The sequence below is a fragment of the Ixodes scapularis genome, unplaced genomic scaffold, assembly GCF_016920785.2.
Source record: "Ixodes scapularis isolate PalLabHiFi unplaced genomic scaffold, ASM1692078v2 PGA_scaffold3__209_contigs__length_174095766, whole genome shotgun sequence".
NCBI classification, from domain to species: Eukaryota; Metazoa; Arthropoda; class Arachnida; order Ixodida; family Ixodidae; genus Ixodes; species Ixodes scapularis.
This window is the reverse complement of record NW_024609868.1, coordinates 17,126,271-17,149,275: the sequence shown is the minus strand read 5'-3', so window position 1 is coordinate 17,149,275 and position 23,005 is coordinate 17,126,271. Positions and strand designations below refer to the sequence as shown.

The following is a 23,005-nucleotide window of genomic DNA, read 5'->3' as shown; positions in this document are numbered from 1 at the left end:
TGACATTGCGGTGGAAGCTACGCGCTTGCCGGACCAATCAGCCGCCTCCCTTTCATCACCTGACCTCATTCTCTGCGGGTCGGTATGCGCGAGAGGGCGTGATCACGTGGAAAATGTGTGGCTGGCCCAACGAGCACGTAGCTTCCACAGCACTGTCAGCTTCGGGGTGAACGGGGTGGGGAAAGCAACTAGTCGGAATTTTGAGCGACGGGCTAATCTTCTAGGGGGACAATGGCTGTGTCCGGGCTACACAAGCGAGATTCCGAGCAAGAGGGGACTCCCTTCTTTCCGACTTCTTGAACTGTTTGGTACAATGCGCGATTTATGAGTTGAGGAGGAAAGCTAAACAGAAAAAAGTTGAAAAAGCGTTTCACGACTCCTTTAAACTTGAAGGTAACGAAGGCAAGGTTTATCCGACATTGAACCAAGTGCTACAGTCGAGCCCGGTTATATCACACCGGTGTTTCTAATTATTGTTCATATCAACCAGTCCAAACATCCCCTTAAAAATTGCATATAATTGTATAGGAGCATTGTTTTTCTGTATCGAACTCCCATGGCAGGACACTCAACATAGCGAACGAAGCACAGCCTCCCGTTGCTTCTCCCACAATCGGATTGTACCCGCTGCGAACGTATAGCTCTCGTTGCAGGGCTGGCAGACCGCCAAGTCAGCATATGTGCAGGGGGGGCGGGGGGGCATATATCACATGAGCGAATGACGTTTTAGCGAACATAGACATATAAATTTTTTTTTTAATTTTTAATTTGTGTTTTGTCACTAATGCTGCGTGGAGGTCGTGCGCGTGGAAACGATCGCAAACACAGTCTTGTAAACACGGCAATGTTTGCAATCTTCACAACTAAGCAAAACTATTTAGCGGCTCCATTTGGTAAGGTCCCGTTTGTCGCGGCTTTCAGTATTAGCAGAGACGCGCGGAAATTTCAACTGGAGCTTAAGTTAACATATTTTTGTATATCTAATTATTGATATATAGAAATATTTTATGATCTTCGAATTCAATATATCCGGGTTTGACTGTAATCTACAGGTTTACCCCCAGAAATCAAGTAAACTGGGCGATGCTGCAATGGCAGCAACTAAAAAATGCTTGGCCTACATGTTGGCAGTTGCCGTCATTTTCGAGATCCTGCGAGAGTAATACCTCTGGCCCAGACAACTGTCTTAATGGTTGGAAGTTACATAGTGTCAGCATACAGAGCCCTAGGAAGCAACACCTGCTAGTTCCACAAGCTGGGTGCATCACAAACAGAAAGAGGAGATGATGCATTGTTTATTAAATGCCATGAAAACAGAAAAACGGAAGTAAAATCTTAACTTCGGTCACACAGAATGTGGGGGAAAAACATCTACATATCTATGCTGACAGTTTCAGTAGGCTAAAGTTTTATCAAGGTGTGGTATCTGGAGTAACAGGCCGATGGGGTTCTTCGCTGGCACATCTTTATTGCAGGACTACCGGAGTACGACACATAGTCACGGGCGTGAGAGAGCGGCAGGATAGCAGCGGGTGGTGTAAACGGTGCGCTGGCTCAGATAGATATGGCGCCCAGGAACAGTGGCGCGAGACGCACGAGCGCGCGCTAGCTGTTGCCCGCTTATTGTGTCACCCATACAACACTCCCCCACACTTAGTTCAGCACAGTAATACCATTCGACGGCGTTCCAGTGCAATACTCACAAAGTAACACGATATGACAATTTAACAAAACACGAGAATAATTGAAGTTCTGGAAAGTACAAAGTACAGACATACTAAATACAAAATAATTACAGTTCTGAAAAAAACACAAAGTCCTCGTCTTTTTCTCTTCCTTCTCAAGGCGAAAACCTATTAGGCGCACGCCGTTGCCGTTCGGGATACCGGCGCTGAATTTCTTGCGGCCGGGCTGGGGAACGACCGGAGACTGGAGTTGATCCCATGTCTTGTCCCTCTACCACCGGTGACCCAACTGGAGGCAGCTCGTTCACGAGTCGCCCTTGCCCTGGGGTTGGCGATGATGGCAGGACACTCGGTATCAGCAAACCACCTTCCTCCTCCTCTGGGGTAGAGCTCTCCCGCAACCGGGTGGTCTTGGTGTCGCCGCCACACGAAGGTCCCCCGCGGTGTGGTCACGCGAAGCCTGTAGGAGACCGGTCCGGATCTAGCCATGACGACTCCGTGCAACCACCTCTCACGCGGCCGGAAGTTCTTGACGTACACCTTATCACCCGGCACGGAGTGTCGGTGTTTGCCACTGTGCTTCACCTGTAGCACGTCCTGCTTGCGGTGAACAGTTTCCTCTGCAGAGGGTCGCAGTCTGTCGAGACGGGTAGTGAGCCGCCGCCCAAGCAGCAACTCCGCAGGACTCTGAAGGGTTGTGGCGTGCGGTGTGTTTCTGTAAGCTAACAAGAAACTTGCTAGTCGACGGGACAGAGGCCGGCCCGGCATCTCTTTTCGTAAGGCCTCCTTCAGGGTGCGGATGAAACGCTCAGCCAGCCCATTACTTGATGGATGGTAGGGGGCGGTCCTGACGTGCCTCACACCGTTCTCTCGCAAGAAAATCTGAAATTCTTGGGAACAAAATTGGGGGCCGTTGTCACTGACAACAACATCTGGCAGACCGAAATGACTAAACAGCTCCCTCAGCTTTTCAATAGTTGCTTCGGCCGATGTGCTGTTCATCACAAAAACCTCGGGCCACTTGGAGTGGGAGTCGACGCTCACCAGAAAATGACGGCCCTGGAAAGGTCCCGCAAAATCCAAGTGCAGCCTTTGCCACGGACGAGTTGGCCAGGACCACGGATGCAGCGGGGCTGGACCTGGAAGACTCTGCTGCTGTTGGCAGGTATCACACGACCTGACGCGATATTCAATATCCGCATCGACCTCCGGCCACCATACATAGCTGCGTGCCAGTTCTTTCGTCCTTACGATTCCAGGATGCCCTTCATGCAGCTCGTCCAGTAGGCGTTCGCGCAGTCCCTTCGGGATCACAACCCTCATTCCCCACAAAAGGCAATTCTGGTGCCACGTCAGCTCGCTTCTTCTTGCAGAGTAACGCTTCAGACAATCTTCTACTTTTGCGGGCCACGCACCGGCAAGGAACCTTGCCACTTGACAGAGCTCTTTATCTTTTGCTGTAAATTGTGCGATCTCTTGGCTGCTTACCGGAAAAGACTGCAGGCGGAGACTGAGAAACGCCGCGACGTCATCCTCGTAGTCTTCATCCTGAAACCCAGGAACTGGAAGTCGTGACAAGCAGTCCGCCTCCACGTTGAGTCGACCCGGTCGGTAAACCAATCGGTACTGATAGGCGGAAAGGGTAATAGCCCATCTCTGCAGACGTGCGGCAGCAATGCTCGGAATTCCCGTCTTTGGACCAAGAATGGTTTGCAACGGTTCGTGATCAGTGACCAACACGAAGGATCGTCCAAACAAGTAGATGTGAAATTTCTTCACGCCAAACACAATAGCCAGTGCCTCCTTTTCTAGTTGGCTGTAGTTCTTTTCACTCGATGTCAAGGTTCTCGACGCAAACGCGATAGGCCGTGTGTCGCCGTTGGAGTACACCCTGGACAGGACGGCTCCGAGACCGTATGCCGAGGCATCACATGACACCTGAAGGTCTGCCTTGGGGTCGTAGTGTGCCAGGACAGGTGCGTCAACCAGAAGCCTCTTCACCATGTTAAAAGCGTCTTGACAGCGCTTGCTCCAGGTCCAGACGACATCTTTTCTTAGTAGCTCGTTCAGCGGTGCTATTGTGGTCGAGAGGTCTGGGAGGAACTTTCCGTAGAATGTCACCATTCCCAAAAACGACCGTAACTGTTTTGAGTCTTGCGGTTGAGGTGCATCGAGGATCGCTTGCACATTTTCTGCCAACACAGCTACCCCTTGCTCGCCGACTTGGTGCCCCAGGAACTTCAAACTTGCCTTCAAGAACTCACACTTTTCTTTCTTGACTCGGACGCCCTTGTCACTCAGTTTCTTTAGGACTTGCTCCAAATTCTTCAGGTGATCCCCGGCGGTCTTCCCTGTTACCAGGATATCGTCGAGATAGCAGGTTACTCCTTGAATTCCCGCCAGCAAGCTGTCCATTATCTTTTGAAACAGTGCTGGAGCTGAAGCGATCCCAAACGCCAAACGCTTGACGCGGAAGAGACCCTTGTGAGTGTTGATTGTCAGATAGGGTTGTGACTCAGGGTGGACCGGAACTTGCTGGTATGCACGACTTAAGTCTATTTTCGAGAAAACAGTCGCCCCAGCTACCGTTGCTAGAATATCTTCCAACTTTGGCAACGGGTACTGCTCCACGTCCAGGCAAGGGTTTACCGTTGTTTTGTAGTCCCCGCAAAGGCGTACAGACCCATCCTTCTTCAAAACCGGGACAACTGGTGTAGCGTAGTCACTATGGGCCACCGCTTCAATGACACCTGTCACCTCCAGTCTCTTTAGCTCTTCTTCTACAGCTGGCTTCAGGGCGAACGGCATACTTCTAGCTTTCAGAAACTTTGGACTCGCACCTTCCCTTAAGCTTAGCCGAGCCTCTTCCCCTCGCATGCATCCGAGCTCGTCCTTGAACACATCCTGGTAGCGTATTAGGATGTCTTGGAGAGACGCTTTTACATCAACGCTGACCGCGTTTAGCGATCCCAAGTCAAACTTGAGCTTGTAGACCCAGTCTCTGCCAATCAAAGGTGGCCCATCTTCTTCCAGTACGTGAAGCGGAAGTTTTCCTTTGAAGTCTCGGTACTCTACGTCCACCGTCGCCACTCCTTTTGGCTTGACACGCTCGCCGGTGTACGTGCGCAGTATTAGTGACGCCGGAGACAGCTCTGTGCGAGGAAACAACGATTGGAACTGGCGTTTCGAAATGATAGACACGGCAGCACCGGTGTCTAGTTCCATCTGAAGAGGAGCGTTTCCGACCTTGAGCGTGTAGTAGAACGGCGCATTCATGTTTCTGTCTTGAAGCCCGTATATCGCTTCACTCTTTTCTTCCTCAGCGGAGAAGTTTCTGAACTGTTTTGCTCTGCCTGGTGTATTGGCCAGTGATGCTTTACAGAAACGTTGGAAGTGACCCTCCCGGTTGCAGCGATAACAAATAGCGTTACGGTGCGGGCATGACGAGGCAATGTGCTTAGGGGACCCACAACGGAAACATTTGTCCTGAGCCCCCACTACCGCTTTCGGTTTCACCGCCGTCAGTTTCTGCAGTTCGAGTTGGTCGTTGTCCGCCTTATTATGACACACCTGCACATTCATGGTGGCTCTTTCAATAGTTAACGCTTTTTCCACAGCTTTCTTGAATGTCAGGCTCTCATCTTCGGCAAACAAAACTCTCTGAATGTCAACACGACTCAGACCGCTGACGAATCTGTCTCCGAGGGTTTCTTCCAGGTTACTTCCAAAATTGCACGTCTGTGTCATTCTTTTGAGCTCGGCGACATATTTTCCGACCGATTCCCCTTCCTGTTGTTCTCTCTTATGGAACGTTGCCCTTTCTGCGATGACCGACGGCCTCGGCGACAAGTGGTTTCGCAAAACGGCCAGCACATCTTCAAAACTCTTCAATGCCGGGTCCTCAGGCGCTACTAGAGTCTTGAGCAACTTATACGTGTCAGCTCCTATGAGGCTTATGACCACGTCAACTCGGTTTGCGTCCGCTACTCCGTTCGCTCTCAAAAAGGCTCGCAACCTTTCCTCGTAGGATAACCAATCACACTTCGTGTCATCAAAAGGTTCGACTTGCCCGAATAAGGCCATCGTGACTGCCTTCCGGTCCTCTGGTCCTTGATTCAAGATGCCAGATACTGGAACATCAGTTGAAAGGCCCTCAGTTGGTGAGTCGTCCGACGGTCTCTGCATCCCGTTGTAGCAGCGAAATCCGTGTCCTCGTCGCCACTGTGTGGTATCTGGAGTAACAGGCCGATGGGGTTCTTCGCTGGCACATCTTTATTGCAGGACTACCGGAGTACGACACATAGTCACGGGCGTGAGAGAGCGGCAGGATAGCAGCGGGTGGTGTAAACGGTGCGCTGGCTCAGATAGATATGGCGCCCAGGAACAGTGGCGCGAGACGCACGAGCGCGCGCTAGCTGTTGCCCGCTTATTGTGTCACCCATACAACACAAGGTCATAATATCTTGGGATAGTCTTTCTGGACAGAATATCCCATGGCAATGCAGCAAGCGATTTTGCAGATGTATACAGGTCTCACTAAACAAAAAGCACTGCCTTCTGTCCAACATGGATGTGTCTGCAAGAACATAGATCTAGTAGACATCCATCTTGAAGCGTCTGCCCAACCTTGCAAAAATGAGAATCTCAGGAAGTCAAATAAAATCGGTACTTCATAAAAACGCGACACAATGAGTATGTACATGAGGTTACAGTACGTAACACTTCATAAAATTCATAAAAATATACTATACATAAAAACTGCCAGTATGTACATGCACTAGACTAAAAAAAGATTGAAACGCTAGTTAAAAGATGATCCATTGGGCATTACCCGGCTGTTTACAAATATAGATAAAAAGATGAAATGGCAGCAGGCCATTAATAATGGGACGAGGCCTGCATTGTCCGGTGTGCTGTCCCGATGTCGCACTGGTTCACCTACAAACAGAAGAGGAAGACTAAGAACACATGGAACAATCTTCTACAAGACTTGCAGATTTACCCATTTTTACTTTCCAGTACCCCAGCTATAATAAACACCGATGCCTACATCTTTCAAGCTGTAGGCATAAACCTTAAACACTAAACTCTTCAAGGTGTAGAGGCTAACTAATGCCATACACATTTAATAAAATATGCCATGTCATAGCTATGGACATGAAAGATTAGGAGGGCAAGGGGTACAAAGAATAGAGAACATTTTTCAATCTGTGCAGCACAATCAAGCATGTGCGGCTTTAAGGGCGAAGACTGAATGATCCATTGCAATGTGACAAATCTTGCTTGAAAATCTTTAAAAGGGCTAGGACACGAAAATTAAATGGATAGATTATTCTTCAAATGCTTATTGGTTACTTATTATATACACCAAGTTTTCTGATTTTCAGAGGTTTAGTAACTGCAATAATCAATTTACAAATTTTTATAATTTTCATCTGGCGACCAGGCAACACTGCCCAAGTTAGTCACCATACTGCCCACAGACCACGTGATCAAAAACGCTCATTGCTTAAGCTCGCCTCGCCGCGATAAGATACGATCAAAACCGCTTGCGCTCTTCTGCTACCCCAACGATACTCTCGCTCTTGCCCCCAGCCTATGACCTTCCCCAATCCACCCTGCATGATCCTGCGAGATTTTCACGGACGACACCGACCACGGCGAGTTCGTCCGCGACTCGCCGTCGCTGGTCGCCAGCGGGTCATAGTCAAATGAGCAGCTTCCAACATCGCTTTCATCGCTGCTGCGGTCAGTGTCTAAGACTTTGACGAAGCGAGCGATGCTGTGGACAATTGTCGCAGACCACAAGCTCAGAACGCGGACGGTAAATTAGGAAACAGGCTTGAGACGCCAAGTGAGTTAAGCCTGCGAATGCACGCAAAAGGACGCCGTGCAGTTGGCTGGAGACGTCACCAGCCCACCAGTCACGGCGGCCTTTTCAAATGGGGCGGATAACTATACTGCTTTATTATCCACGAAACTATTTCACCATTTTCAAAACAAATTTAGCAAAATTACTGGAGCTTGCAATAAGTCTGAGCAGTACCAGTTTTATTTTTGGCATGTCTTGGCCCCTGACTGGGACTTGTTTTGCCACTTTTTTGCTTGGCACAACCATGGCACCTGCATCTTGAAGGACATGGCACACAACACGCCATGCCTTTACGAAACCATAGAGCAGCGGTTCTCAACCATTGATGTTTCGCGGACCCCCGTGGATCGGCAGGAATGATGGAGGACCCCATTCGTGGTGAGGAGTAGGGAAAGGTATATGTTAATTACGATAATGATTTTATAAATGGGTATAACTAAGGACTAATGTGAAGTAGACTTCTCTCACTGATATACACATTAGAAAACTTACCCAAAAATTGGAATGTCTCTTCTCAACCTGATAAAAAACTTATTGCCAGGCTTTACTGATAAGGCAGGGTTTCATGGCCCCTAGAATGCTTCGCAGACCCCCCCATTTGAGAACCACTGCCCTAGAGGGACGTAACCGCAAAGAAGTATGTACCGTTGTGGCAAAGCGCAGCGAGTTGATCGTCTCTGCCAGGTTCTTCTCACGGGGAGAGACGTTGAGCAGCATGAGGGTCTTGCTGTTCCCTCCCAGGCTGTCCATCAGGAGGAAGGTCAACTTGGAGTTGCGGTATGGCACATGCTCCGCCTGTAGTTGCCAAAGAAGGGGAACGACCATTGCTCAAAATAATGATTCTACCACCACACTTACATTCCAGTTCAATTGAAAGAATAAGTGACAGTCTGGAGCAACCCGTCACTAAGTGCGAGTCCATGCCCCGGAGTGCACAAGCTTTGCGCTTTAGTCACTAAACTGACAGGAGCATCTAGAAGGCTGCTGCTCAACTACACTCCAAGCACCCACGTCTACTTATTTGCTTCCCCCTGGTGCTCCCCCGATGCCACTTCCATTTCAATTTAGTAATAGTTTGTTTCACAATACAGTAACCAAATGAAAGTAGTCTTTCCACATTAGCAGAGCGAATGCCGAGATGAGAAAACTGCCAATCCTGGGGAAGAGCCTGGCGGGAGAGGCTCCCGTTAACCTTACATTGCAACAAACTAACTTATAGCAGCATGTTCCTATGTGCGATGTTCGCATCCCAACTGCACTGAGAGCACGGGAAAACCCTTGAGAGAAGCAGACGGAATGTGCCCATTTTCTTGTAGATATTTTCTCGAAGGCGTTGCCTTTCTGCAGCCAACTCATATTCGGAAAGGAGGTTGCTTATAGAAGACAAATTGCAAACCTTCTGGGAGAGTGCCAGGATGACGTTGCCCAGGTTCGAGAGGGAGCGGTTGATGTGCTGGGTCTCCCGGAGCCTGGCACCCTCCGCCTTGGACTCGTCAAGTCGCTCGCTGCCACACAGGTCCACCAGGTTCAGCAGGCCTGCAAACACACATACCAGCATTGGAGATTATTGCTGTATGGCAGCAGACATCAGCAGGCCTCAAACTTCAGCAGCTGTCTCACATAATCTGTGGCACTTTATGGGAAAGCATTTCATTTGCAGTGAAAGGAAGTGAACTGCACAATGAAAAACAAGTCATCTGGAACAGGTTAGATGGGTGCCACAAACAGGACAGACATGTACAGTAGGCAAAGAGAATAAAAGTCTCAAGAAGCAGCAATGGTTGCAAGATGGAGATTGTATAATAGAAAGGAAACTGTTAAACTCTGTTTAACAGTTTATTTCTAGGGCAGTTTAAACTTTGTTTAACTGCCTTAAAAGAAATTCTGCTCTGCCAAGAACGAATTACTTTTGTATTCCAGTAAACTAATGAACTTCGTGCAACCTTGTAGAAAACATGTGTTACTGTCTTGTGCGTTAGGAAAACCAGTCAGCTAGCCAGGAGCGAAGCTGTAGCAAAAAAATACTGAACCGTGTCCACCACTGGGGACCACCCACCTCGGCTGCCCACACCGGTTTGGCGGTTGGTCCCCGTGATGCGGAGCTGGAAGACCGAGTGCGAGCGGGAGGAGTGCTCGTTGCACTGGGTGGCCCCGACAGCCCGATGCTTGCGAGCCTGCCGGAGCAGCTCGTAGATCTACGCAGACATTGCACAAGCTCAATCAAACAATCGGCCATAGCAGAGTTCATACAGTACCGTAAATCTCTTGCACCTTTCAACACTATGCTTAACAAGGAATTGACATGTATGGAACTACCCGCTTACCTGTTTTGTAAAGCAGTAAGCACAACTTTTGAAGCCTAGGTGAGCTATGCATGACTAAGCCAAACACTTCCAGCCGTCTCCCTGGTTTGTGGAACTGCTTCATGCCAAGAGACTTTGTGAAGCCGCAGTCACATTGCTAAAACATTCTACAAAATACTGTCTGCAAACATGTTGAAGCATAGATATGTACGAGAAACATGCTTTGAACATGCTTGAGGCATGTCTGCACGATAATAATTCTGTCATTGTGTCTGCAGTGATCACAGTCTTTTGCATGGTGCATGAGCAGCGCAACTTTGACTTTAAGCTTCACAGGAAATAACAAAACTAGAGCCTATATCGAAATTAAATTTGCCAAGTTTCCCTCAAGACCACCAAGAAATTGAGCAGTCCCGCGTTAATCCAAAGTACAGTCACAGCGACAGGTGAGACGCGTCACGGCAAAGTCAGTGGGCATCGGCATCGCGTTCGAACAAAAGCATTCGAAACAGAATAGAAGTGACCATTTTGTTCCGAACGCTCGTTTATTTTTTTGTTCAGGAGCATGCGAAACCCCATCTCCCGGCACAAGCTCTTGGCGCTGACAGTGATAAGACATTCTGTTATAGGCCATTTCTTCGCATTTTTTCCAGAGAGCGCGAGCAGTGGACATTGGGTACCGTAACAGCTCTGGGGTTATCCTTGTTGGGTTTTGGTGGAGCCAAGTGCCGACCAGGGCATCGGGCAGAAGGAGCTTCCAAGCAGGGCCGCTTTTGACAACAGGTTTACATTTGTAGAGGACAGAAATACAGAATCTGAAGACGAAAAGTCCCGAAGAAATCTGCTTCTTTTAACGGGACTCTTCCCTACATTCCCCACAGAGGAATTCCGGGTAGCTAAGTTAACTCCTCCCCCACACACGCCACCAACCCCATGCAGACCAGCCGTCTCAAGGACGCCTCCCCTTGTACCCCGAGGGGTCGGCGTGAAGCCCACAACACAAGTGCCACTGCCTCCTCTTCCGACGGGAAGGTAATTGGGTGCGGGGCACTTGGCATGAGGGGGTCAGCCTGGGAAGTATGGGAAAAGGTATGTCGACCACCGCCAATGTCTGTTGGCTTCGAGGGAAGCCGCTTGTTTGCCCTTTCGTCTCGCCGCAGACTGTTGTCCAAGTATTTCGACATTGAAACCGATGGACATCTTCCCACATAAGAGCTCTGGACTCTGAGCGAAAATAAAGGTTTTCTCTCTCCTTCCACGTCTGCTTGCTTTTTTGAGGTCGCTCATTAGCCCCTTCGCTCTGCCCCGGATGCTTGTCTATGGGATTGGACGCCTCAGGGTCTCCAGGACGGCCGTTCATTACAGTACAACATAAACCACAAGTATAAAGCGGGTTGTTAATGCTGCGACGTAGCTCAATGGTAACGCCTCCGCTTCGCACACAGCAAACCTAGGTTCAATTCCTGTATGCAGCGGGCAATCTCTTTTAAGGATTTGGAAGGATCGACGGACACCCTACTACGCCAACTACTACATTAACTACAACGTAACAGATGTCATTCCCAGTGGCGGGAAGAGTCCATAACAGCTATCGCTGTCAAACCCAAATTTCATCGGTGACCTTGGTCAAACAAGGGCCACACTTGCCTGCTCGGGAGAAGTGACAGTTGTTTTGGTGGCGTTGGTCACCATCATCGAGCCGTCCTTCTCCTGCTTGATCTGGCAGGCGGTCTGCTTTCTCCGGGGGCGCGTCGACAGGAGGTCTCGCACATTGTCGTTGTAGATCTCCAAGTATGACGCCACCATTGTGAACTAGAAGACACACGCGAGGAACCCTTGTCAGATTTGATGCTCAGAACAGTGCCGCTTATTGCGGACAGTATGGATGTAAAGAGTAGACGATTGTTTGGCTGTGCTTTGATTTTCAGTGGAGAGTTACACTCACTGCCCTAGGTTTAAGATGCTTAAGTATGGCACATGGGCTTTACCACACCCTGATCGGCAGCTATTGGATCCAAGTGCACTACTGCCCAGTCAAAGCTTCTCTTGGGACTCTTGATAGCTACAGCAACACTGTCAGACACCAGCTGTTACGAACACCGTGACGTCAACATAGAGGTTACGTGCCACGGACACGAAAACCCCGAAGAGGTGGCCCTACAAATGCTACGCACGTAGAAGTACCCACCTCCCAGTGATGGGTGTTTTGGAGCTCCTGCGCCGACATGAACACCTGCTGGAGGGCCCTGGGGATCAGCCCCAGCTGCGAGTCGTTTGGGCAGCCCAGGTCCAGGTCTGGCGGACCCTCCATCGTGAAGGTCTTCCCGGATCCGGTCTGGCCGTAGGCGAAGATGCACACGTTGTAGCCGTCCAGCGCAGACTGTACGACGTGTGTCACCTCCTCGTAGACCTCCGCTTGGGTCGCGGAGCCCGGGAAGACCCGGTCGAAGGGGAACGCCATCACCTTCTGCTTGGAGAAAGGGAACACAACTGGTCGGTCACGCAAATATGGTACTCTGCGATTTTATAAAAAAACTGGCCCTGTTTTATCAGAGACGAGCACAGAGGAAAGTTAACAAGGTGCAGGAGCTCAACACTGAGATGTAACTCAGCTGAGAGTTGGGAAAAACCTGTAAAAATTCTAAACGAGATAAGGGAGTCTTGTCAGTAGCAGACACTGCCACTATTTCGTGTATTTCCGCCACGATCTCAATGCAAGGTTAGGGCACAACTTTTTTTATCTAGTTAACACCGATGGGCATAAAACTATCGCATCTTACAACTTCTAGTATAAACTTCGAGAAGCAGCTTATTGCAATGTACTGTTAATAAATGCAGTAAGTGGCACAGAAAGAACTAAAGGAATTAAATACTGTCTCGGCATACTGCGAAATCTGCCCATGCCAGCACAGTTGAGTCTGTTCAAATTTAAAATGCTTTTCCTCCAAGAGATTCCTCTTTGCAATTTTGATTCTGGCATTTTATAACTTCATTACCAAGCTCTGCCATCTTTATTGGCATATTACAACCAGTGCAAGCTCCCTCTTCCCCTCAATGTTCACTGGTAGACTGACCACAATAACAATTATGTATTCCAAAGAATGCAGTAGAACACCAGTGGTGCCCTCACCTCTGTGTCGGGCTTGACCAGCTCCACCGTCTTCTCGTCTGGGAACGAGATGCGGCTCGGGCGCTCGCCCTCCCTCTCCTCCGACGGAAGCATTGGCCGCACCCGGCAGAAGACGCGGATGTTTCCCTGAGAGGGAAACACAAGACTCCCAATATGATACAATGGTCAGTGTATGCCATGACGAATGCCAGTGATCTGGCAGTTTGTTTAATGTTTCCAGGATTATTCAATCTTTTTTTATTTGTTTGTTGCGTGCGTTATTATCCACCTGTTTTGTACTATCGCATGAAGTAGCATTTTTTTTTCTTCCTGTACCTCTGCTGTTGTGCCTATGTACGGGGTCGAGGGCCTTGTAAGCGGTATTTCACAACTTTTTTTCCCTCGAGCTTCACCATCAATGGAGATGAAAATAAACGAATTATTAGACATATTGCTAATTCTTAGATTGCGCACAAGGCTACGCTTCTTCCTTTTACAAGAAACAGCCCTGGCACGCAAACTGCGCAACAGGTAAGCAGACCGACACTCACGAGGCAGCAGCTTTCCGACGCGCTGTGACAATGACTGTGATCTGCCACGTTTTTGAAACAAAGATTCTGCAGTTCTTGAGCAACGTGCAATAGTGAGCACTCTTCATTACGGGTTACCTGAAAGCATAATCTATGGCGAGGCACGAACGCTTCCTAGCAGAGAACCACCCGATTAAGGAAGTCACTTCTTTGGTCAACTTTCACTACATCAGCACCTCAAATGACAATACCAGTAGAAGCATCACCCAAGAGCCAAAGAGCCTCTTTGAGAGCCCAAGAACCCCTTTTATGTATAAGGTCGGTTTCTGCAAACCTTGGACATAAAATAGGGCGTGTTTCATTTTGCATCCATGAATGGCTCAGGATTTCCCATATAGCGCTGAAACTTTACTTGTGGCCAAGGAAATTTTGGAACCTGTGAAACCCTGGGCTCCTAGAAACCCAGCGTGAGAATCCTCGCTATAGTGGTTTCATCCTATCCAGTTTGCTTGCCTCATCGATGCGCACCCACCGTTCTTAAAAAGGCACGTCATAGTGGATGCAAAATTTATGGTGCTTAATGCAGTGGATCCGTTGTGACAATCAACATCTGCAGAATCGAGCACGAACCAAGAAGCTTCATCTCAGCGAAAAACCCTAACTGCATAGCGCAGGAAAATATCGAGCCGTAGTGCAACCCACCTTCAACTCTTGCAGCGTGTTATGCAGGTCACGACGCATCATCTCTGCGTCCTGCAGCTGCCGGTCCTTCTCTGCCTCCCGTTCCTGGCTCTGACGGAGAGACTCTGCAAGCCGCGAACACTTCTCTTGCTCGTTTTGAAGCAGCAGCTGCAAGCAGATGAATCTCATCAGCACAGAAGCTGCAGCACCGCGAAGCTACAGCACGCACAGAAGGAATTAAACAAATCTATAGCACCCGTGGAGGTAGCGAACATAGAGAAGTATCAACAAAAGCGTTCAGAGGGCATCATAACCATCCAATCCTTTATTGCGACAATGTTATGAGGGCCTTGCAAATTAAACCGAGGCTACTTAAAACAGCGTAAACGAAAAGTATTGCAAGTGAGTCCGATGGCAATGTTATGTACGTTGCACCTAAAGGTGCACCTTTGGTGTCCCTTTTTCACGAAGAAAAATCTTTTGTACATCTTTAATGTGCAGCAAAGTCAAGGCAAAACCGAAGCTCTAGTCACATAATTAACATTTGCCCTAGACAAGGAATGAGATTCATTGCAAGATTCAGATAACACACACCTTGGAGATGTCCTAGAACAGGAGATTCGAAAAACCTATCCTATTGAGGAAGCTCCAAATGATTTGGAGTAACATAAGCTAGCAGCACAGATCCTATACACATCCACAGGACATCCCTGTAAGGGACAACCTGAGGACGATGTGTGATGCTCGGGTACACACAAATAAATGTCTTACCTTAATATTCTTACAATTACAATTCAGAACCTCGCAAATATTGGTTAATGAAAAAAAAAAAAAATCCACTAGGAAGACGACAGCTCAGTCATGCTAAATTAATTGCCCTTAAAAATTAACACTGGCCTTGGAGCTTTCATCCTTTTTGTTTGATGGAACTGAATGAAAGTGCACAAGCTTGTTCAGTTTTTCTTGCCGATTGCAAATATCTGGTCAGTTTCTCGGTCAGCAGTACAGTCCTCAAATAAAACTCTCCTTTGCTTTCAGAAACAGAAAAACATTCACTGAACAAAAAATTGTGTTTGGTGCAAGGCTAGACACTACAAAGTATAAGGAATACAATGTTAGAATTACTTTAGAGATTTAACCATTATTAGTAATTTTTAAAGATATTGAAGGTCAGTGTTCAGTGTGTTGCAACTAAGAAATAAAACAATGAGTTGAAAAATTTCCTAGGCTTGTAGTAATAAATCTGCTCTCAACATTGTATGCCTCGCGTACTTAGCAACATATTGCAAAAATATATTTTATTTCTATCTGTCCTAGATGCTGAGATATACCTCCTGCAAATCTGCAAAGAGCCCAAAATTTGTGCTTTGAGAAAATGGCATATAAACTTCAATGCAAGTTTAGCCTGCATAGATGTTAAAAATTATTATAGCACTAATATTGATCCACAAAAATAGAAACTTGCTAAAACTGCAGTAAACTTTAAAAACACAAGTTACAAAAAACAATTTTTAAGAAACCTGCCATTCAATTTGACCAATGTCCCCCCTTAGCTAGAATCGGTGAAGCAAAGAAGGGCATTTGGGTGCGTGATGAATCCCCTTTGTCGAGTAGGCTATTGCAGAAATGAAACCTCTAGGGGCATTTCTCTGCATTAGTACATTTCCGAGGCAGAACGCCTCTGGCACCCTGCAACAAAACCAGCAGGCAGAAAATGGAGATCTCAAACCTGCATCGCCGAGTGTTCCGCTCGTAGCCCTGCATAGTTCCCGGTGAGTTGAGACACCGTCTCCTGTAGGGACTGCTTCTCTCTCTGGCAGCACTCGAGCTTGGTCATGGTGCTCTCAAGTTCGGCTGTTACCTTTGCCACCTCGTTGGTCTTGTGCCTGTTAGGATAAAAAGGACCGAAACATGGGACATTGTACAACATAACCATAGTGTTGCACATCTCTTCACAATATGCGTATGAAGGTTACATTATATATTAATTGCACTGTTGCACCAAGTTATTTTTGAAAATGTCACCGGCTCGGAGGCAGAGAACCAGGATAAGGTGAAAGCTGACACATTAGCTTACAACTTCATTCTTAGCATGCCTTCAGGCAACAAAGTGCATTGTGTAGAGTATCTGAGAAGTTAAGTAATTTCTTATTGTAAAGATTGCTTGGACTTCATCCCTCTCAATAAAAATGCCGACAAATTGCTGCGGTTTGACTAAATGAAACTAACTTCGCCGACATTGTGGCAGCATAAAAACAAATATGACAGGAACTGGAGTCTTCCCAAGTGCACTTTCTAATTCTTACCTGAGCTGTTCCTTCAGAGAGTCATTCTCCAGTGTCAGCCTCTTGACATGCTCTAGCTGCACTTGCAGCTCCGAGTTGTCCTTTATCAGCACCTCCACCTGAAGTCAGAATGAAGACAATACTTGCAAAACAGCACACAGAAAATTGATGTAAAAGTTTCGTTTTAATGGGCAAAGAAATACAGACAAGCAAGGTGTACAAGAGCAAGTACTGAAAGATGAGCCCTTTAATCTTCCGGAAAAGACTCATCCATCGGGTCAATAAAGAAAGGCGTTGCCCAAGTTGAGTAATAATGGCTAAAGGTTAGATGTCCAGTGAAAATGCTGCCATAACGCATTCTAGATTTAGGCAAGTTTGGAGCTTTAGCCTTTACGGGAACAAAGCAAAAAGAAAATCCCTCCCAATGAAAAATACTAAGAGATGACAGCAAAAGAATGCACCACTAGAAGTCATGCAACAAATTAAGTGTTGTCATACTAGGCGAATATTGCTTTAACAACGAGCCTGATTTATCCAGTTGACATCATTCCTGATTTGAAGGGATCAATTACTAAAGAAAAAGATATAGAATGCACTGAAAGGTATACCCAAGTGCTCAGAACCTCAAAAGGTTTTGCAAGTTAAAGTACAACTTCAGCAAAAGTCAAATTTGGGGGCTTTATGTGCCAAACCGACAAAGGGCATCTGGCTGAGGATTAATCTCGACCACCTGGGGATCCTTTGACGTGCATCCGAAAGCTCCGTTACACGGCACCTTCTCCGCAGCACAACTTCAGCAAACTGGAGTCAAAAACACTACCTATACTGCATTCGCCCAGGGTTACTAACACTCCCAAACAATATTTTTTAAATTTTTTGCCAGGTGATTTTTTATGGTGACAGAAGACTACCCAATCAAAATTTTGCTACAGCGTCGCATATTTTTAATAAAGTAAAAAAAACTGCTTGAAACCGAAACTGGACTGGGGTGGAAGAAGAAATATAGAGGAGAAAGTTACCAGAAGTCACTTGGCTGTGCAATATTTTTTTAATTAACGTATTTGCAGCATTTTAGAAGCCACAAAAAATGGATATCATATTTTCTGTCTATTTTTTAGCACTGATTGTGCCTTCGATGACCCACGGCTTTGATTATGTTTGGAGGTTGTGTCTAAACCACAGGGAAGAGCACGTGACCACGGAGAAGAAAGCGAGCACCGACTCAAACCGGCCGGTTCTCTATTGACGGTTCTCGGGCAGAAAGAAAATGAACTTGTAGCCACAAATTGTGTTCTGGGCAGTTTGCGTCACGGCATGTACATATAAATATCTTGGCGAGCTTAAAGGACACATGCAAAGAAAAAAAATCATTTTTTTTTTAAACTTAGATGGGAAAGGGATATCATAAAACGATTTTACAACAAAGAAAAAAATTTTTAGAGATATATTTACGGTGCTATACAAATTTGTAGTTGGCGCCCGCAGGAGCCGTCGCTGGTCACGTGGTAGGCCTGTGCGCCGCCGCACGCCGAGCATTGCATGACGCCACTTCAATGCATTTCTCCACGCCACCGTCGCACAAGTTAGTCTGCTTCGGGGCGCTGCCGCCGTCATCTGACCAGCGTCACGTCTGCTTGTGCTTTTACCGGAGTTTCCTTTGGGTTCTAAAAGTTACTTATTCATCTTAGTTTTTTTTGTTATATTTCAAACAAAGATGAATAAGTTACTTTTAGAGGCCATAGGAAGCTTCTGAAAGAGCGCAAGCACCACATGATAAATAAGGGCCACTTTTCCGCGGCGCCTGCCGGCGCCAACTACAAATTCGTATACAGTCAAACGCCTGTGTAACGAAGCGTGTGGGACAGCGATAATTCTTCATTATACACGCCACTTCGTTATACCCGTCGCACACTTTAATGACCCCAATAAAGCAGATAAGCAACGAAATAGCCCGTTGTACGGGCTATTTCGTAGTAGAAGCGGTCGTTGTAGCGGCGTTTGACTGTAGCGCCGTATATATAGCTCTAAAAAATTTTTTTCTTTGTTGTAAAATTGTTTTATGATATCCTTTTTCCATCTAAGCTGTTTAAAAAAAATGTTTTTTTCCTTTGCACGTGTCTTTTAAGGGAAGACAGTACAGAGAAAAAGGATATCTGCAAAAAAGTTGATTTTAAAGAATGCCATATTGACATCCATCTACATCCTAGAGAGTATTAAAAAAAAGTTTCACTTGTTTACACAGCATGGTTATTTTTTATAAATTATTTTTGGTCCATTGACGCTAAAGAAAAGGTAGAGGTTAGAGCGCCTTGAACATGCTTTTCTCAGTTCCACTTTTTGGCATGAATTTCAGTTTAGGAAAACTATCTTAAGTGGAATTTAATCGGCAATGCCGCTGTGGCATTGTTTTCTTACTTTGTTGATGTCTTTTATAAATTATGTTTAAGATTTTGTAACGAGATAAAAGGCAAGAAATTGATTTGATTTTTCAGCACGATGTTAGCATAAAATAATTTACATTTTGGAAACTTTTTACAGCTGCCCTCTTTAGGCATTCCGCTGCATATCTAGTAAAGAAAAAAGTTTGTTATTATCCAAGTTTTCTAAAAATAGCTTTCCTAAACAATATCTGTGTTCCCGATTGAAACCACTAATTTTTATCACAATTCTTGTACACAGATGAAACTTTGCACTGCATTCTGCCTCGCAACCCAGTATGCACTGTAAATTTCATTCATATTAAGCCGAAGCTTCTAAGTTCACTCTTTTGGGTACTGCCCTTTCTTAAATACCCTGCAGTGTCCGTTTAAAGGGCCACTGAAAAGAAAATTTTTTTTTTTTAAACAGCCTAGTTGGGACACGCGTGTCAAAAAATAAATTTTATGTGAAAAAGTTTTTTCAGAGTAATGTTGACGACGCAAGGTGTGATTGAGTTGGTAGTCTCCTCCTCTCCACTTGTTATCTCTCTTGGCATTTCGAGCGTGTGGAGGAGGGGTGGATCGGCTTGACCGTCACGTTGAGGTGGAGAATTCAGGTGGAAAGAGTATGACCATTCTGAGACGTCATGAACCTAAATCCCGCGCCGTCAATACAGTAAAATCTCGTTATAACAAAACGGGATATAACAAACTAATGGATATAACAAAGCAATCACAATTCCCCTTGCTTGCTAATAGTGGGAAGAAATGGACATTGGCTATAACAAACTAATGGTTATAACGAAATAATTACGACCGCTCCTTCAACTTTGTTATAACGAGGTTTTACTGTATTGCTGTAAAAAATTTTTGCGTAAAAATCTATTTTTTGATTTGAGTCTCCCTCCCAACCAGACTGATTAAAAAATTATTTTCTTTTCAGTGGCCCTTTCAGCAGAGATTGCAGCCAAGCATCATGTGTGAGCTAGCATCCATGCCACTTGCTTTCAGGAATGCCTTTCTAGCACAAGCGCTCATCCTGTGGAAGAATGTCTGAAAGCCGAAATCTTGCGCTCTGACTCTTGTAGCCTTGGCTGCAGTCAAGGCTCAAGGGTAAACGAAGCATAGTAGGTGCATCATTGTTCATATGGTCCGTAGGCTTCCACACTCTTTGCAGGTATGGGTTCCCGAAGATAGAAAAGCTTGAGTACAAACTGGACCAGTCCAGTGTAACGGAACGTCAGCAAGGTGCTACCAACCTGCTGTTCCTTCTCCTTGTGGAGGATCTGCAGCTCCTTCTTGTCCCCGGCCACGGAGCTTAGCAGCTCCTCCAGGTCCTTGACCCTCCCCTGCAGGTCCCACGGCTTGCGTTTGCCCGCTGCAGACGGTGCCAGGGCAGCAGAGCTGCCGGAGCCCTTGCTCTTAGGGGCAGAGGGGGCCACGGACATGGTAGACCCTTTGTGCTTGGAGGCCAAGGAACCAAGCGTGGAGGTGGAACCACTGGCCTTGAGGGCTGAAAAAAAGCAACAAGGGTTGCTGTTCAATGTCTTGCAGCTCAAGACACTGTTCACAGATTTCAGCAATCAACCAATTTAAAAGATGGCTGGTTTAGGCGGTTTCCGTGTGAAGATGCAAGCTTGGGCACACCCTCTATCAAAGAAGCTAGATCCTGCCAACTCCATTGTGCTGCAGTGATTTAGAAAGAGCCCCCAATATCCCTTTGTGCACGTTGTGGCTCATCTTCGGTCCCCAAGTTCGCAAGCACAGAAGGCGATTAATCCCAAGTTACAGCTGTTACAGCAGGTCCTGCATTTCCAGCGAATTCAGGGTGCAATGTTGGTCATGATTAGGTATGTACTAGCATGAAAGGTAACTGACCATTTTTCATTTGAGAAGGAAGCAGGATTCTTTGCAAGCAAAACAATTTGCTGCATGGAAATGTTGCATTCCAGATATCCTTACACACATAGCATTTTTCCTGTTTACAGAGTGGATATTTATTAGTCTGTTAGACGTACAGACATGCATTATCCTCCAATGACATTTGTACTTTATTGCAGTCAACATGCCAGCTCAGAAAAACAAAAGGTTATCGCAATGGAATGCCTGCTGCAACTACCCCTGGTGCTACTGCACTAGAGAGCGCTTAAACGCAAGGATACACTTAATTTCTGCGAACGAGACTCTCAACATATGCCAAGCCGATCAGAAATGGTTAGTGATCTTCAAGTATCACAGGTGCAAGCGTGACTTAGCCCACACTTCAATGGTTACAGCAGCAAAGATGTGCACCGACCGTTCCTGGATGCTGCCGATGTCAATGGTGCTCTGCCGACGTCGCAGGTTGACCTTGATCGCCGGCGGCGCTTCTTGAGATCCACGATTTGTTTTGCCGCAGTGGCGGCTGAGGTGGGAGCAGCAGCCCTCTGTCGTTTTGGGTGGTGGTCCTAAAAGGAAATATGTTATATATTCGCCCATCTTTCCTGGCATCACTCTGCTACAGTTGAGAATGCTACAGTTGTGTGTTACAGATTTTAAAACAGCACGACGAGCCTTCCCACAAAGCTCGCTGTGCGCCATCATTGGTGGTTTTCTCCTACCCAGAACTTGCTCTGCTAAAGTGGAATGAGTAGAGGGCTTTGTGGAAGAAGCTTGTCCCAGATTATTCCAAACCTTGAAAAATATTGTAGAGTGGTGATGAAGATAAAAGTAAGCCCCTTCCAGCAAACATTAAAAAAAAAAATGCATGTTTTGATTATGTTGACAAAAATTTGTAAGCACAGAATGTGTGATGGCCTTACAATTATTGGCGATAGTCTGCGGGGTGGGGCTCCTTGTAAAGGCTCTTTCTGCTGCTTCTGCCACTTCTTACATTCTCGGCAAGCTCACCTCTTTTCTTTCCACCATGGCTTCACAGCCCTGGCCATGATGGAAGAGAGGCGTCTGAATGGCACTGCCTTGCTACAAAGCAGGTGTTGTATTGAAGATCCGCTCCCATTTCTGACAAACACCATGAGATGGTGCAGCATAACACTGCCCACGCACCTTCAAGGCCGCGAGGAGCACAGACTTCGAATGTTGCACGAAAAGTCCTCTCTTCGTGTTGAGAGCAAACGCTGTCCCTCACTAGCTCAGTCGGTAAAGCACTTGGCTCACAATCAATGTGGAAAGTTGAAATCCTGCCGGGGGGCTGAGGGTCTTTATATGGTTCCCTATGAACATAACGCTTTCGGTTTTTTGTAACCGCCAAACGTTACAGATCACCGTGAAAACTGGCTGATAGAACACACCGTTTTAAAGTTGAATTTGGGGGCTTTACACGGCAACCAACGAAGGGCATTTGACATGCCCAAGTGGAGTACCGAGAATTAACTACAACCATCTGGGGCTCTTGATTATTCGTGAAAGGTGAAATCCCAGTTACACGGTGCCTTCTCCACAACAGGCCTCCATCAGATTGTGGAACCCGCCACCAGCTTATTCATAGGCTGGCACCTGGCCTAGGAGCCGTCAAGACAGCTCACATTCCACCGACACCTATACGAGTGGCATATAATGGAGACTGGATTGTTTCTAACAGTCCTTCTCAAAATGATCAAATCAGCCATTCGCTTTAATTGGCATTTTAAGCAACTAGACACTTTTTGAGCAGGGCCGATGTTTAGTGAAGGCAGAACCCAGAGAGCAAGTTGATCCAAGATGACTAGACTGCCCTCTAACATTTTTGCAACAAACGGCACCGTCTTACCAGGTTCTCCTTGAGGCTTTCCGAACGCTTCAGGGTAGGATTGCCCAGACGATTGGTGGGGGTTGGTGCCCTCAAAGTCCTTTTCGGGACTGCCTCCAGAGAGGGGCTGAAACAGGCAGGGGGAACAAGGATGCTGGAAGTTAATTTCAATACACAGCTTGCAATGATGTCACATCAGCCACCATTGCCTCATAACATGTTCCTGTGCACGTACAGCTGCAACGGAAAAAGAGTAGCACAAGTGACCGATGACAGGAGCGGCAAAATCGCGACACGCGGCGCTATCGTTCCCGAGCGCGCCGATAGCGAGAGTGCCAGTCACGTTCCATGTGTCAACGCGGGGGGGGGGTTAGGGTGGCAGAAATTTAAAGTATG

At 46.8% G+C, this 23,005-nt stretch overlaps 2 protein-coding genes across 2 annotated transcripts; both read right to left on the bottom strand.

Annotated features, from left to right (window-relative positions):
• Nucleotides 1-1,294: 1,294 nt before the first annotated feature.
• Nucleotides 1,295-5,870, bottom strand: LOC121837032 (uncharacterized protein K02A2.6-like). The gene is given in 2 exon segments (XM_042292309.1): nucleotides 1,295-2,090; nucleotides 2,092-5,870. Coding segments are annotated over 2 exon segments (4,029 nt in total). The 3' UTR covers nucleotides 1,295-1,840.
• A 677-nt stretch (nucleotides 5,871-6,547) lies between these two features.
• Nucleotides 6,548-22,730, bottom strand: LOC115310511 (carboxy-terminal kinesin 2). The gene is made up of 13 exons (XM_042292310.1): nucleotides 22,631-22,730; nucleotides 21,179-21,329; nucleotides 20,142-20,395; nucleotides 16,487-16,584; nucleotides 15,910-16,066; nucleotides 14,202-14,348; nucleotides 12,991-13,116; nucleotides 12,049-12,327; nucleotides 11,508-11,672; nucleotides 9,614-9,752; nucleotides 8,954-9,093; nucleotides 8,203-8,352; nucleotides 6,548-6,623 (listed from the first exon to the last, which is right to left on the bottom strand). Exons 3-13 carry the CDS (start codon nucleotides 20,328-20,330, stop codon nucleotides 6,564-6,566), a joined length of 1,650 nt encoding a protein of 549 aa, XP_042148244.1. The 5' UTR covers nucleotides 20,331-20,395; nucleotides 21,179-21,329; nucleotides 22,631-22,730; the 3' UTR covers nucleotides 6,548-6,563.
• Between the last annotated feature and the right edge of the window lie 275 nt (nucleotides 22,731-23,005).